The sequence below is a fragment of the Chiloscyllium punctatum genome, chromosome 36, assembly GCF_047496795.1.
Source record: "Chiloscyllium punctatum isolate Juve2018m chromosome 36, sChiPun1.3, whole genome shotgun sequence".
In the NCBI taxonomy this organism is placed as follows: domain Eukaryota; kingdom Metazoa; phylum Chordata; class Chondrichthyes; order Orectolobiformes; family Hemiscylliidae; genus Chiloscyllium; species Chiloscyllium punctatum.
The window spans coordinates 17,258,747-17,274,338 of record NC_092774.1 but is presented as its reverse complement, the minus strand read 5'-3'; the positions used below and the strand labels follow the sequence as shown (position 1 = coordinate 17,274,338).

At 48.6% G+C, this 15,592-nt stretch overlaps 2 protein-coding genes across 2 annotated transcripts in view; one reads left to right on the top strand and one right to left on the bottom strand.

Annotated features, from left to right (window-relative positions):
* The window catches only part of LOC140460832 (uncharacterized), a 174,377-nt gene that overhangs the window by 62,588 nt on the left and 96,197 nt on the right, over nt 1–15,592 (top strand). The gene's annotated exons all lie outside the window — the stretch shown is intronic.
* On the bottom strand, nt 964–15,473 carry LOC140460842 (uncharacterized). Its single transcript, XM_072555525.1, has 2 exons — nt 14,604–15,473; nt 964–3,694 (listed from the first exon to the last, which is right to left on the bottom strand). Exons 1-2 carry the CDS (start codon nt 15,435–15,437, stop codon nt 3,077–3,079), a joined length of 1,452 nt encoding a protein of 483 aa, XP_072411626.1. The 5' UTR covers nt 15,438–15,473; the 3' UTR covers nt 964–3,076.

The following is a 15,592-nucleotide window of genomic DNA, read 5'->3' as shown; positions in this document are numbered from 1 at the left end:
AGGTGGGGGAAGGGGAAATGAGGAAGCTGTTGAAGTCCACATTGATGCCCTGGGGTTGAAGTGTTCCGAAGCGGAAGAGGAGACGTTCTTCCTCCAGGCGTCTGGTGGTGAGGGAGCGGCGGTGAAGGAGGCCCAGGACCTCCATGTCCTCGGCAGAGTGGGAGGGGGAGTTGAAATGTTGGGCCACGGGGCGGTTTGGTTGATTGGTGCGGGTGTCTCGGAGATGTTCCCTAAAGCGCTCTGCTAGGAGGCGCCCAGTCTCCCCAATGTAGCACAACATGGTTGAAGAGCTTCAGAGCAGAGGAAATGTCCTGGGAGCCTGTCAGAATTGGGAACAGGAGTCGGCCATTTGGTCTTTTAAGCCTGCACCAGCAGTGCTTGGGAGCCTCCTGTGAAGCGCTTCTGTGATGTTTCCTCCGGCATTTATAGTGGCCTGTCTCTGCCGCTTCCGGTTGTGGCCCGTGACCCAGCAGCTGCCCCAGGAAGGCGGCGGTGCCCAGTGACGGGGGTCTGACCCCGGGGGGGTGCGGGGGAGGGATGGGCGGGGCCGGAGGGATGGGCGGGGCCGGGGGAGGGATGGGCGGGGCCGGGCAGGGGATGGGCGGGGCCCGGGGAGCCTCACCGTCACCAAGTCACAGCCACCTCGCGCTACAACTGTTCATTCACAAAAACAAACTCTCCTGTCTCACTCTGCAGCTGCGGGGGGCGGGGACACTGCCACGTTTCGAGGAGCCCTGTCTACATTGGGAAAGCTCACGGCTCAATTTAAACAGATATTCCGACATCGAACGGAACGGCGTCATATCTGCATTTTTTTATGCTGGAATCCATTGCTTATTATTTTTTTTCTTAACCCCCCCCCCTCACTACGGTAGTGCTTATTTTTCCCCCAGCACCCATGGTGTGTGTGTGTGTGTGCAAATGTAAGACACAGTGAAAGACACAAAGTGCACGAATCTGCAAATAAAGAGGTTTAAATGGACAAGATTATATTTCAAAGGGATGTGAGCACATTCAAAGGGATATCTTCATATGTAAAGTCACACAGTTATATCCAAATGAATCTACATTTCAAAGAGACGTTGCCCTATTTATAAGTAGAGACAATCGGTGTGAATTCTGTCTGTGTCCCAATGTTGAGTCAGACTGACATTTTTCTTAGAAAAGCTCTGCATTTAAACTACATTCTTGTGCTCCAGTGAATAAAGTCCCAGCCTCTCTCCTTATAACTCAAACCCTCCAGTCCTTACAACATCCTGGTAAATCTTTATTAAACCCTCTCTGATAGTATTCTTCCTATTACAGGGCCACCAGAACTGTACTCAGTCCTCTGCAAGTGGCCTCACCAACATCCTGTACAACCTCAACATGATGTCCCATCCCCGATACTCAATGGGGTGAACAATGAATGCTATGCTGCTAAATGCCTTCTGAACTGCCCTGGCTACCTGTGATGCAACTTCCAAAGAACCATGTACCTGAACACCACCCCCCCCCCATGTCTGTCTGTTCTATAACATGACCCAGGGCCCTATCATTATCTGGACAAGTGCTGCCCTTCCTTGTTTTAGCAAAATGCAACCCCTTGCTTGTATTAATACCTCTCACACATATGCTCCGACACACACACACACACACGTTCCTCCTCCCCTCAATACTCTCACAGGCTTATACACCATCACACTCACACTTTACCAAGCATGTACACACTCTCACGCACAAACTCACATGCACGCGCACACAATTCTTTGGGGTGAATTTGTATTGGCAGAATTATATTTGCAGATACATTCAATTTTGGTCAAAAAGCACACAATGTCCAGGCAGTCAATCCATGTAATATTTTATGAATTCCTCCTTTGGAAATAGAACCAGTCTGATTCAAGATTGGGGTACAGACAGAATCTGACCTCACACCTTTAATGCATGGTCTGAGCTGAGATGTTATCTTTTTCATAAAACCTTAAGTCATCTCAAGAATGTGACTTAAAAGATGTTCTGGCAGTTACACATTAATGAACCAAAACCTGCACCCATTCTAAGAGATGAAGGGCTTAACAGCAATCTAGGCTTGTTCAATATATTCTATCAGTTGCATGATCTTTTGATATACGTTCTGTGTCTGCTCCACAGCTACCCGATAAAGGAGCAGCACTCAGAAAGCTAGTGCTTCCAAATAAACCTGTTGAACAATAACCTGGAATTGTGATTTTTTTAAACTTTATCACCCCAGTCTAATACCAACCCCTCCATATCATTTCGACTGAACACAGCCCCCACCTCCTGGTGCTGCCAGGAAACTTGACAATGCTGATGAAACAACGCAGTACCTGAAAGATGTACAATTTCTAATGATACAAGCGACTCATTCACTGCTCCATCTGATACACGACATTGGAAACTCTGCAGAGGCTGAAAGACAGGAGCAGCTTTAAAACAAAAACCTCTCAGAGCTCAAAGCTTTCAATGAGAGTCTGAGCCCAGCGGTAAGTTCAGGTAACCTTGATTGTGACCCGACTTTGTTACAGCTTCAGATTCCCCCAGCAAAAAGGCATAGACAAAGTAGCAGCTTTTTAAACAGTTCAAGATCAAAGCCCACACACACCCCACTGTCTTTACTATTGGTCAGCACCAAGTTGTCCCTTTGTAATTGGATCCTTGGTACAGCCGTAATCCGGAGGAAGTATTGCCTCACTCAGCAATTTTAACCCATACCCTGTCTCCAAGTAAGTTTCTCCCCGCTTATTTGCCAGGAAGGGGCAGTGTAGAGTCAACCACACTGCTGTGGGTCTGGAGTCAGGGGTAGGCCAGACCGGGTAAAGGATGCAGCTGGAACGACTGAGTGAATCCTTTCCCACAATGGTGGTTCCCTTCCCTAACAAGGGAGAGAGGGAATCAGATGGGGGCTTTCTCCCCTACACCAGCCCCTCCCTGAAATGGTCTCATGGTTAGATTCCGAACTCCACATTTCTGACCAAATACCAATTCAACCATCCGCCACAGTGGGATTCAAACCCAGGAGTCCCCGGAACCTGGGTGATAGTCCAATCGATAATGGCACTCGGCCGTCACTCCTTCAATCCCCCTGCGATGGCACGTGAACTCGCTGGTGCTTCCGCAGGTGGGAGGAGTAGGTGAAGGCCTTCCCACACTGAGAGCAGGTGAATGGCCTCTCCCCGGTGTGGATCCGTTGGTGTCTCAGCAGGGTGGAGGATGTGCTGAAGGCCTTCCCGCACTCGGGGCAGCTGAAGGGCCTCTCCCCCGTGTGGATACGCTGGTGGCTCCGCAGGTTGGAGGAGCACGTGAAGCCCTTCCCGCACTGAGAGCAGGTGAACGGCCTCTCCCCGGTCTGGATCCGCTGGTGGGTCAGCAGGGTGGAGGAACTGCTGAAGGCCTTCCCGCACTTGGGGCAGCTGAAGGGCCTCTCCCCCGTGTGGACCCGCTGGTGGGTCAGCAGGGTGGTGGCCTGGGTAAAGGCCTTCCCACACTCGGGGCAGCTGAAGGGCCTCTCCCCCGTGTGGTTCTGCTGGTGCCTCATCAGGGAGGAGACGTGGGTAAAGGCCTTCCCACACTCGGGGCAGCTGAAGGGCCTCTCCCCCGTGTGGACCCGCCGGTGGCTCAACAGGGTGGAGGAATACCTGAAGGCCTTCCCGCACTCGGGGCAGCTGAAGGGCCTCTCTCCTGTGTGGACACGCTGGTGGGCCAACAGGGCAGAGAAAAACACGAAGGCCTTCCCACAATCTGGACAGCTGAAGGGCCTCTCCCCCGTGTGGTCCTGCTGGTGGGCCAGCAGGTGGGAGGAATGTCTGAAGGCCTTCCCGCAGTCGGTGCAGGGGAATGGCCTCTCCCCGGTGTGACTGCGCCGATGAGTCTCCAGGGCAGACGGGAAACGGAAGCCTTTCCCACAGTCACCACACTTCCACGGTTTCTCCACGGGGCGGGATTCCTCTGGTTTCTCCATGGCCACAGCTTCAGCTGCACATAAACACGTGTAGAGCCCCTCCCTGCCGTGAAATCCCTTTTCCAGGCCGTATAACTGTTTCAGTCTCCACGCACAGTGTGCTGCAACAGTGGGGTCTCTCGTCCAGTCCCACTGATGCCGAAAACATACTCAGACAGGAACCAAAAAGCTTTGATCCCTCTCCCAGAAATCACGGTCGAAAATGTTTGCTGGCCCCAGTGGATTGAGTGACTGTCAGACATTGACATCAAAGTGAGGATCGGAGATGCTGGAGAGTCAGTCGAAAAATGTGGCACTGGAAAAGCACAGGGGAGTCAGGCAGCATCCGAGGAGCAGGAGGGTCAATGTTTCGGGCATAAGCCCTTCATCCGTTGATTTTGAAACTTCCCTCTTCAAATCTTCAAAAACTCTGTCAGAATAGATTACAAAGCTCATCACTGCCAGTGCAGGGTAGAAATTTTGAACAAGCATTTCTACTGTCTGTGGAATATTCTTTTCTTTTGGTATTCCACAAAATTGAAAGCACCATCCCACTCTCTCTTCCCTTCTGTTCTCACTCCAATATAACTAATTCCCCTGAAGATGCTGATTCAGGATCTTACAGGGGCAGAAAAGCAAAAATGTCAAGACATGATATGATATCTCTCTGAATTTTGGATACCTCCACCTGAAAAGCTAATATCTTTCACAACACTGGGATCCTGCTGAGAGTGAGCAGGTCTGATTTTGGGAAGCAAAAAGAAAGTGTCAATTCAGGGTTAACCTGCAATGCAGCTTCTTGAGGAACAACCAGACACAAAATGGTTAACGTCCCCAGGAAGGTGGGAGCAAAATGAGACATCAAGACATTAACACCGACATTAGAGAGAATGTGAACCTATAGATGTGGCAAAAGTTAGTAGAAAGCCAGAGTCATGGAGATATATAGCACAGCAACAGACCCTTCTGTCCAACACGACTGTACTGACCAGATATCCTAAATCAATCTAGTCCCATTTGCTGGTATGTGACCCATAGCTGGGGTCATCCCCACCCCCTGTCCTGAGACCTTGATGCCTCCAAGCTGACCCTCAAAGGTTCGGTTTGTCCCTCCATTCTTTCCCGGTTGTCTTTTGTAGGTTTGAAAACTTTCCCGACCTCCTCCCTGCCACCAACCAGATTCATTCCTCCCACTGACCAAGCAGGTCGTACCCTCTAACTGTCTCGACCTATCCCCACTTCCCCACCACCCCCTTTTTATCTGCAGTTTCTGCACCCAGCCCCAGCCCTGAAGAAGGGTTACACCTGATATATCGACTTCTCCACCATCTGATGACTCCTGCCTAACTATTTTGCCAATTGAGATACAGACCTGGATCAACGTTTCCGGAGTCTGTTCCCGCCGAATTCACTCTCTTTCCTTTCAGTTGCTGAAAGTCAACAATTGAATCACAGAATGGTTAAAAAAAAGTGGAAAAGGGGGCGAGATAAGAGAGTGCCGTCCTCACAGACCTGAGACAGAGGAAGGAATTTGCAGTCTGGGTAAAGCTCAATCTTTATTCAGAGAGAGAGAGGATCAGGACTCGCAGCTTGAGAAGTTCATGGCCCAACTTCCGCATTCAGACAATGGGCTGGCTCTGATTGGCAGGAGGACCAGTCTCCTTCCAGTCCTCCAATGCTGCCTATTGGTCAATCAAAAGAAGGTCTCGCGCGGTTTTTGCGTACAGCGATGAGCATGCCCAGTGTTTTGCCCAGTCTGCTCTCCGGGGATGTTGGTGTTACTGACAGATTGTAAGGGTCCAAATACCAATGGGGGAAAAAAGATAGAGACACAATTTTTTTCCCCTTATGGCTCGATATTTTATTCCTTTTGCATTTTGTCTGGCTGCTCAATTTTTGTATGTTTTTTTTCCCCTTGTTGTGGGGGCAAGACCCCAAGACCAGAACTGGAGGGCATAGGTTTAGGGTGAGAGGGGAAAGATTTCTGGGGGTCCTTAGGGGCGATCTTTTCGCACAGAGGATGAGGTATGTACATGGAATGAGCTGCCAGAGGAAGTGGTGGAGGCTGGTACAATTACATTATTTTAAATGCATCTGGTTGCGGATATGAATAGGAAAGATTCAGAGGGGTGGGGGGGCAAATGCTGGCAAATGGGTCACTAGATTAATTTAGGACATCTGGTCGGTGTGGACCGAAGGGTTTGTTTCTGTGCTCTACAACCCTGAGTCTATTTTTAGATAGTATGGAAAATAAAGAGCATGGAAGCATGGGAAGGGTTAGAGCATGGAGACCACTGCCAGTTTGTTGCAAAGGATAGTGGAAAGCTCTTACACCAATTAGCAGAGTAAGGTTGAGGCTGAAAGGTCACTATGGCAAGATGTGATAACAGTCAGTAAAGTTAGCCTCACCTGCTAAATATGATTGACAGGATTAGGACAATAAATATTTGGGACATGACATTAAATATCTAATTAATGATTGGTAGAGTCAGTCTGCTTGAGACTATTGATAATAAATATCTAATCATGACATTAGGAAAATATTAAGTAGGGTCTGGAATGCTGACACTAAATCTCTAACCGTGACATTAGAATAACATTAAGTAGAATGTAGGAAAAACTGTAAGGGTGCAACTAAAGAGATAATGGGAACTAACATCACTGGTTTATTGTGTATGTAGCGTGAGGTACTTTTGATTAATATAGTTGGACATGCTGATAAGCTAACAAACACACTGCTGAGCTGGAGACAATGCTGTCCCCTCTGTCCAGGAGTAAATGCTGGAAAGGTGGGATTGTTCATAGGGAGGAGGATGGTCTCCGGCTACACTCTGATATCTATCAGCTCGTAAATGGGGCAGAACTGTGGAATTTAATCTCCAGGCAGTTTGCGAAATTTAATAAGGGAAGGAAGTAAGCAATAAATAGTAGATCCCTACACAGTGCAGAGGAACAAAGGGTCCTTGCTGTCCAAGTTCAGAGATCCCCGAAGGTATCAGTACAGGTAAAACGGGGGATGAGGAAGGCATCGATTTGTACTTTTTCACACAGAGGGTGGTGCGTGTGTGCAACGAGCTGTTAGAGGAAGTGGTGGAGGCTGGCACAAACACAACTTTTAAAAGGCAGCTGGATAGGTATGTGAATAGGTAGGGTTTAGAGGAATATGGGCCAAGTGCTAGTAAATAGGATAGATTAATTTTGGATATCTAGTCAGCAGGGATGAGATGGACTGTTTCTGTGCTGTACAGCTCTATGGCCATCCCCTTCATTTTGAAATATTTTGGAACACCCTGTTAGGGTTCAGAGTGTGCCAGGTCCTGACACCTCCTTCCTCACGTCTCCTGTGTATTTTAAATCAATAATACCGTTTGTATGTTACTGGGTTAGTACTTTAAACACACAGACACATACATTATAATCAGAATTTCTATTCGGTACAGACAGTGATGACTTGTTTCAACTTTGCTAACGGGGTATCAGAAGGGGAGGATCTGCAGACAGAAATCTTGGAAGAAATTCCATAACAAGATCTGACAGGGTCACTGAATATCGTTGGGGGGGTTGAGTCTGGAAAGAGAAATCCATTTGACCTGCTTCAAAAGGTCCTGGACATCAGTGTGAGCAGAGGAGCATTCGGAGAGGAACATACCAGGGAACTGAGCTTTAACTGGTTACACAGAATGAGTGTATGTGTCCCAGTGAACTGACTTTGGAACAGACTGAGAGAGGGGCTGGGGCATTTATTTTACCCTGGAGCATCAGAGCCTGAGAGGTTTATAAAATTGTGAGGGGCATAGATAGGGCAAATAGCCTAGGTCTTTTTCCTCAGGGTGGGGGAGTCAAAAACTGGAAGGCATAGGTTTAAGGTGAGAAGGGAAAGATTTAAAAGGAGCCGAAGGGACAAATTTTCATGCAGAGGGTTATGCATGTATGGAATGAACTGCCAGAGGAAGTGGTGGAGGTGGGTACAATTGCAATGTTTAAGAGGCATTTGGATGGGTATATGAATAGGAAGGGTTTGGAGGGATATGGGCTGGGTGCTGGCAGGTGGGATTAGATTGGGTTGGGATATCTGGTCGGCATGGGCGGGTTGGACCGAAGGGTTTGTTTCCATGCTGTACATCTCTATGACTAGCACTCGGAGCGTTGCTCCTTCATCAGGTAATTGTGGAGAATAAAATCATAAGGCACAGAATGGATGGAAAAACATTACTGTGCACTGAAATCATATGTTGAAAAAGCCTGGATAGTTAAGTCTTTCATCTTTTAGTATGGGCTGCTCGTATCATTCATTTGTAAATCCCAGAATTTCCTGAGAGACATTTTTTTGAGATAACTCAAAGTTTTATAAGAAAAGGTGACATCTCAGCTCTGACAATGCATTAAAGGTGTGAGGTCAGAGTCTGTCTGTATCACAATCTTGAGTCAGACTGGTTATATTTCCAAAGGGGAATTTACAAAATATTACATGGATCAACCTGCAGATTGTGCATTTTTTGAGAAAAATCGAATAATTCTGCAAATATAAATTCACCCCCATGGATGTGTATGTGTATGTATGTGTGAATGAGACAGAGAAAAGTCTATTTCGTGCTGTATATCGCAATATCTACTTGATAACAGATGCTTTAATTCTGCTGGTGTAAATATTGTTGTAAATCATAGCTGGGTATGAATAGTTAGATGTTAGGGTGAGAGAGTGCCTCAAGAGGGGCACTATAAGAATCGTGGGAGAGCCCTATTTCTGGTTTACTTCCTCATGAACAAACATTAAGCACGAGCATTTATTTATTTCTAATTTTGTTCTGTTTTACTTGTTTGATTCCTGCTGGGAGACTGTGGCTTGGGTCTTGGTTGACTGAATGCTTTATTGTTCCAGAAGGTGTGGGGGTGGGGGGGGATCAAGGCTTCAGCAGAAATCCAGCAGAGCAGAGAACAGACCAATATCTTACTCTGTGGGAACAGGGACATCAGAGGACAGAGAAATCAGGACCTGAATCCAAGCTGACACCAGACTTCCCTGTGATTAGTGCTTTGATGAGCAGCGCCAAGCCTCTACCTTCACCTAGCTTCCCATTTGACTACCACCTCGATATTCAGGATCCAATCCTTGTCATCCTGAAGCCATGCCTCTGGAAGGAGTCTCAGATCATAATTATTCTCTTCAATGTGTGCTGTCAATTTTGTTACAATGCACCACACATTCAGAAACATTGTTTTTAGTTTCAAGTTTTTGTGATCTTCAGGATCCAGTTTTGATTGCTGGTACATTTACTCACCTTGTCCCTTTCTATCATTCTCGGATGGTCATTTTCCACATCACTACACTGCTCACCGGCCTTGATTTGGATTGGCCATGCTAAATTGCCCATAATGTCCCGGCAAGTGAAGGTTAGGTGGGTTAGCCATGGGAAATGCAGGGTTATAGGTTCATAGTAAAAGAAGTAGGAGTTGGCCATTTGGCCCATCGAACCTGCTCCACCAATCATTATGATCATGGCTGATATATCTGTCGTCTGAGATCCTCCTCCCTGCATTGTCCCGACGACCCTTAAGTTCCATACCATGCAAGTACCCATCCAACTATGTTTTGAATATACTTAATGAAGATGCCTCTACTGCTTCCTTGGGCAGAGAATTCCATAGATTGACTACTCTCCGGAAAAAGCAGTTCCTCCTCATCTCTGTCCTAAGTCTACTCCCCTCAACTTGAGGCCTGGTCTCATCCACCAGCAGAAATGACTGGATAGGGTAGGACTTCATCCCCACAGTGCAATGAATTCCCACTTGCCACCAAACTCTCAAATGCACTCACTCACTCGGTTGCTGTCTCACAAACGAAAGACTTCGTTGTAACTTCTTTTGCTCCCAGTACGGGAACAACATCTTGGAAAGCTGCTCTGAAAGTCCAACCACACTTCTGCATTCACCGGAGACAAATACAGCCCGGAAACAGACCCTCTGGCCCAATTCGACGGTGCTGACCAAATATCCTAAATTAACCTGGTCTCATTTGCCCACATATGGCCCAATGCCCTCTAAGCTCTTCCTGTTCATGTACCCATCAAAATGGGTTTTAAATGTTGTACCTGTTCCAGCCTCCACCACTTCCTCTAGCAGTTCGTTCCATCCATGCACCATCGTGTGTTTGAAAAGGTTGCCCCTCATGTCCCTTTCCCCACTCACCTACCCTGAGGAAAAGACCCTTGGGTATTGACTTTCCATGCACCTTATAAAGCTTAACGCTCGGCGTCCGATGTACAGAAAGTGAGACCTGCAGATGCTGGAATCAGAGTCCAAAAGTGTGGGGCTGAAAAAGCACAGCCAGGACAGGCAGCACCTGAAGACGAGGAGAGTTGACATTTCAGGCCCGAGCCCTTCATCAGGAATGATGCATGGGTGTACAAAGGGGCCTCAGTGTTCTTCTCCACCAGTCATCAGACAGATGCAGCAAGCAATCAGCAAGGCAAAGTGGTGTATTTGGAAGATGAACTGGGATTAGAAGTGGGGATGTCTTCCTGCATTTAAGGGCCCATTGAATATATTCAAATTGAGTTCATCTGTTTTTTGAACACAGTGCGGATTTTTATGTTGTGTGGATGAAGTGGTTTCTTTTGTTCAGAATGGTTTATGCATTGGATGCAGGTACAGTAACTGTGAGAGGCCCTTGTGAAAATCGCAAGGCAGAATCATGAGGGTATATTCCAAGAAATAACTCACTGAAAAGGGAGGTGGTCGACTGGTAGAAGCAGATGTATTGACATGACAGTAGCAATGATCACGCACATAGAGATTGTGGATGAAGGGCTTTTGCCACCTTTGTGTGTGGCTGCATCAAGCTGTGCGTGGATCCCCGGTACGCAAACACCAAGTGTCACTACGTACTGAGGTTCTACCTGTCCCCGGTGTTGCGAAGGATGGGCCTGGCCTCGCTGCCGCGGAACGCTCCGAGTAGTTGGACCGTTCCGTATCACCTGTCCTTCGTGGAGAAATTTATGAGGAAAAACACCTTTGACCACAAGTCCATCAGGAAGTGGTCAGCACGTAGCGTCCTTGAGACCCTTCGGGAAAAGGAGAGGGCGGATCCTGTCGAGCGGTTCCCTGAGCAGACTGTCAAAGCCATTTGGCAGAATGCCTCATCGCCAGAACTTTCCAACAAGCACCAAGACGTGGCTTGGCTGGTGGTGAGAAGGGCTCTGCCTGTGAGATCCTTTATGCACGCCCGGACTCTCTGCCGCACCGCACGCTGCCCTCGAAGTGGCTGCGGGGGGGACGAGACTGTCACACACCTCCTTCTGGAATGTGCCTATGCAGAGGAAGTCTGGAGAGGAATGCAGTGGTGCTTGTCGAGGTTCGTCCCGAGCAGCGCCGTGACGCGGGACTCCGTGCTGTACGGCCTGTTCCCCGGGACTCACACCGAGACGAACATTAACTGCGCCTGGAGGATCATCAACTCGGTGAAGGACGCTCTCTGGGCGGTCCGAAACCTGTTGATCTTCCAGCTGAAGGAGTTGACCCCGACCGAGTGTTGCAGACTGGCACATTCCAAGGTCCAAGACTACGTGTTGAGGGACGCGCTGAAGCTTGGGGCAGCTGCCGCCAAGGCGCGGTGGGGAAAGACCACCGTGTAAGATCGGCCTGCCGAAAGAAGAACAGGGGGCCCATACAGACGTTTTTTTGGGCTCTGCTGATGCCTCAGCCAAATATATGTATATATACAAGATTGAAAAAATGCACAGGATTGTAAAGGACAAGAATAAAGTCGAATCTGTGTTTGTAAATATGGACATATGTATGGCATGATCCAATGTACAGACCATCAAATCATTTATGAATAAAGTATATTTTTGAAATAAAAAAAAAGGCTTTTGCCCGAAACGTCGATTTCGAAGCTACTTGGATGCTGCCTGAACTGCTGTGCTCTTCCAGCACCACTAATCCAGAATCTGGTTTCCAGCATCTGCAGTCATTGTTTTTACCACGCACATAGGGAGTTAGTATGAACAAGATAACCAAATAAGATCCTGTCTTGCATCAGCAAAAGTAATAAGACCCAGCTATCGATGGGGGAGGGTTGCACGCCACAGACAGATGTGGTAAAACGATTAGATTAGCAGAAGTAAGAAGGGAGTCTGGAGCAAACTCAATCTCCATTCAGAGACAGAGCAGCAGCTTCTGCATTCAGACAATAGGAAGGCTCTGATTGGCAGGAGGACCAGTCACCTTCCGGTCCTCCAGTGCTCCTGATTGGTCCACCAAAAGAAAGTCGCGAGGCGTGTGCCTTGTGTGCAGTGAGGAGCATGCGCAGTCTGCTCTCTGGCGATGAGGCTGTTACTGACAGGATTGAAGTGTCTGAATGTCAAGAGAAGTTAAAAAGGGGAGATGCATCATTTTTTTCCCCTCTGTGATATTTACCTTTCCTCCACGCCCCATGACTTTATAAATCGAAATAAGGTCACCCGACAACTTGTGGTCGTCGATAGGGCGACCAGAAGTGTCCTCAGTACTCTACACATGGTCTCACCAATATCCTGTCCAACCTCAACGTGATGTCCCAACTCCTGCACTGAACGGTGTGAACAATGAAGGAGAGTGTGCTAAACGCCTCTTTCACCACCCTGTGTACCAATGATGCAACTTCCAAAGAACTATGTCCCCGACTTGGAGATGCCGGTGTTGGACTGGGGTGGATGAAGTTAAAATTCACACCACACCAGCTGATACTCCAACAGGCTCATTTGCAAGCATTAGCTTTTGGAGTACTGCTCCTTCATCAGGTGGTTGTGTCTTATGATCCTGTTCCACAAACATCCCATGAAGGAGCAGTGCTCCAAAAGCTTGTGTTTCCAAATAAACCAGTTGGACAATAACCTGGTGTTGAGAGATTTTTAACTTTATGTACCTGAACCTCTCCACGCACCCCCCCATGAATCTGTTCTAGAACACATTGCAGGGCCCTACCATTAACTGTACAAGTCCTGCCCGTCCTCTTTTTAGCAAAATGCAACCCCTTGCCTTTACCTGTCGCTCTCTCAGACACACACACACCCTAACACTCACCCCATCTCACAGGCTGATACTCCATCTCACACACACTTCATTAGAATATATGCACACACTCTCATGCACACACAGTCACACAAGTCCAAGGGGTGAATTTGCAATTGCAGAATTATATTTGCAGATATATTCAATTTTGCTCAAAAAGCGCACAAACTGCATGTAATATTTTATAAATTCCTACTTTGGTTAATAGAACCAATTTGATTCAAGATTGGGATACAGACTCGAACCTCACAACTTTTATGCAGTATCGGAGCTGAGATGCCACCTATTTTTATAAAACCTTAAACCGTCTCAAGAAGGTGAATTAAAAGTAGTTCTGGGGTTTACTGAACTGAAACCTGCAACCCATGGTAAAAGATGAAAGACTAATCCGCAATCTAGATTTGTTCAATATCTTATCAGTTGCATGACACCGTCAGCTTTTGCTATAAATTCTGTGTCTTATGATCCTGCTCCACAGCTACCTGATGAAGGGGCACCGCTCCGAAAGCTAATGCTTACAAATAAGCCTGTTGGACTATAACCTGGTGTTGTGTGATTTTTAACTTTCTCCACCCCAGTCCAACACTGGCACCTCCACATCGTTTCCAATGGACACAGCCCACACCTCCCAGTGCTGCCAGGAAACTGGACAATGACAATGGGATGATGGAGTACCTGCACTCCTGAAAAATTCACAATTTCTAACAATACTGGCTACTCATTCACTGCTGCAACCGATACACAACATTGGAAACATAGTACAGGAGGCTGTCAGAAATGAGCACAGAAGGTCAGGCTGCATCTGAGGAGCAGGAAAATCAATATTGCCCAAAAAATGTCGATTTTCCTGCTCCTCGGATGCTGCCTGACCTGCTGTGCGTTGCCAGCACCACTTTAATCTTGACTCTGATCTCCAGCATCAGCAGTTCTCACTTTCGCCTGTAAGAAATGAGCAGTTTTAGAACAAAATGCAATTCAAAGCTCTCAATGAGAGTCTGAGCTCGGCGTGAAGTACAGGTAATCTTTATTGCGACCCAACTTTGTTACAGCTTCAGAATCTCCCAGCAGGAAGGCATAGAAAAAGTAGCAATGTTTTAAAAACAGCTCACAGTCAAAGTGCACACACTCTCTTCGACCCCTCACTTTCTTCATTATTGGTCATTACCCAGTTGCCCCTTTGTAATTGGATCCTTGGTACAGCCTTAACCCGGAGAAAGTACTGCCTCACTCAGCATTTTCAACCCGTATCCTGTTTCCAAGTAAGTTGGATGGGCAGTGTAGAGTCAATCATACTGCTTTGGGTCTGGAGTCACGTGTAGGCCAGACCGGGTAAAGGATGCAGCTGGGACGATTGAGTGAATCCTCTCCCACAACGACAGTTTCTTTCCCTAAAAAAGAACGGAGTGAATCAGGGTGGGGGTTTTCTTCCATCCCCACCCCACCGACAATGGTTTCACCGTTAGATTCTGAACTCCAGATTTCTGACCAAATTCCAATTCCCCCATCCGCTGCGGTGGGAATCGAACCCGGGAGTCCCTGGAACCGGGTTGATCGTCCAGTCAATAAATGGTACTCGGCTGTCATTCCTTCAATCGCCCTGCGATGGTACATGAACTCGCTGGTGGCTCCGCAGGTAGGAGGAGCGGGTGAAGGCCTTCCCACACTCGGGGCAGCTGAAGGGCCTCTCCCCCGTGTGGACCCGCTGGTGCCTCAGCAGGTTAGAGGAATTGCTGAAGGCCTTCCCGCACTCGGGGCAGGGGAACGGCCTCTCCCTGGTGTGGACCCGCCAGTGGGTCAGCAGGTTAGTGGAATGCCTGAAGGCCTTCCCACACTCGGGGCAGCTGAAGGGCCTCTCCCCGGTGTGGACCCGCTGGTGGGTCAGCAAGTGAGAAGAATACCTGAAGGCCTTCCCACACTCTGTGCAAGGGAACAGCCTCTTCCCCGTGTGGACCTGCTGGTGGCTTAGCAGGTTAGAAGAATTGGTGAAGGCCTTCCCGCACTCAGGGCAGCTGAAGGGCCTCTCCCCTGTGTGGACCCGCTGGTGGGTCAGCAGGGTGGAGGAATTACTGAAGGCCTTCCCACACTCGGGGCAGCTGAAGGGCCTCTCCCCCGTGTGGACCCGCTGGTGCCTCAGTAGGTGAGAGGAATTGCTGAAGGCCTTCCCGCACTCAGGGCAGCTGAAGGGCCTCTCCCCCGTGTGGACCCGCTGGTGGGTCAGCAGGTGGGAGGAATTGCTGAAGGCCTGCCCGCACTCGGGGCAGCTGTCGGGCCTCTCCCCCGTGTGGACTCGCCGGTGGGTCTGGAGGTTGGAGGCCTGGGAAAAGGCCTTCCCACACTCATGGCAGCTGAAGGGCCTCTCCCCTGTGTGGACTCGCCGGTGGGTCTGGAGGTTGGAGGCCTGGGAAAAGGCCTTCCCACACTCGTGGCAGCTGAAGGGCCTTTCCCCCATGTGGACCCGCTGGTGGGTGTGGAGGTTGGTGGAATCGCTGAAGGCCTTCCCACAGACAGGGCAGGGGAATCGCCTCTCCCCAGTGTGGCTGTGCCGATGAGTCTCCAGGGCAGACGGGAAACGGAAGCCTTTTTTGCAGTTGCCACCCTTCCACG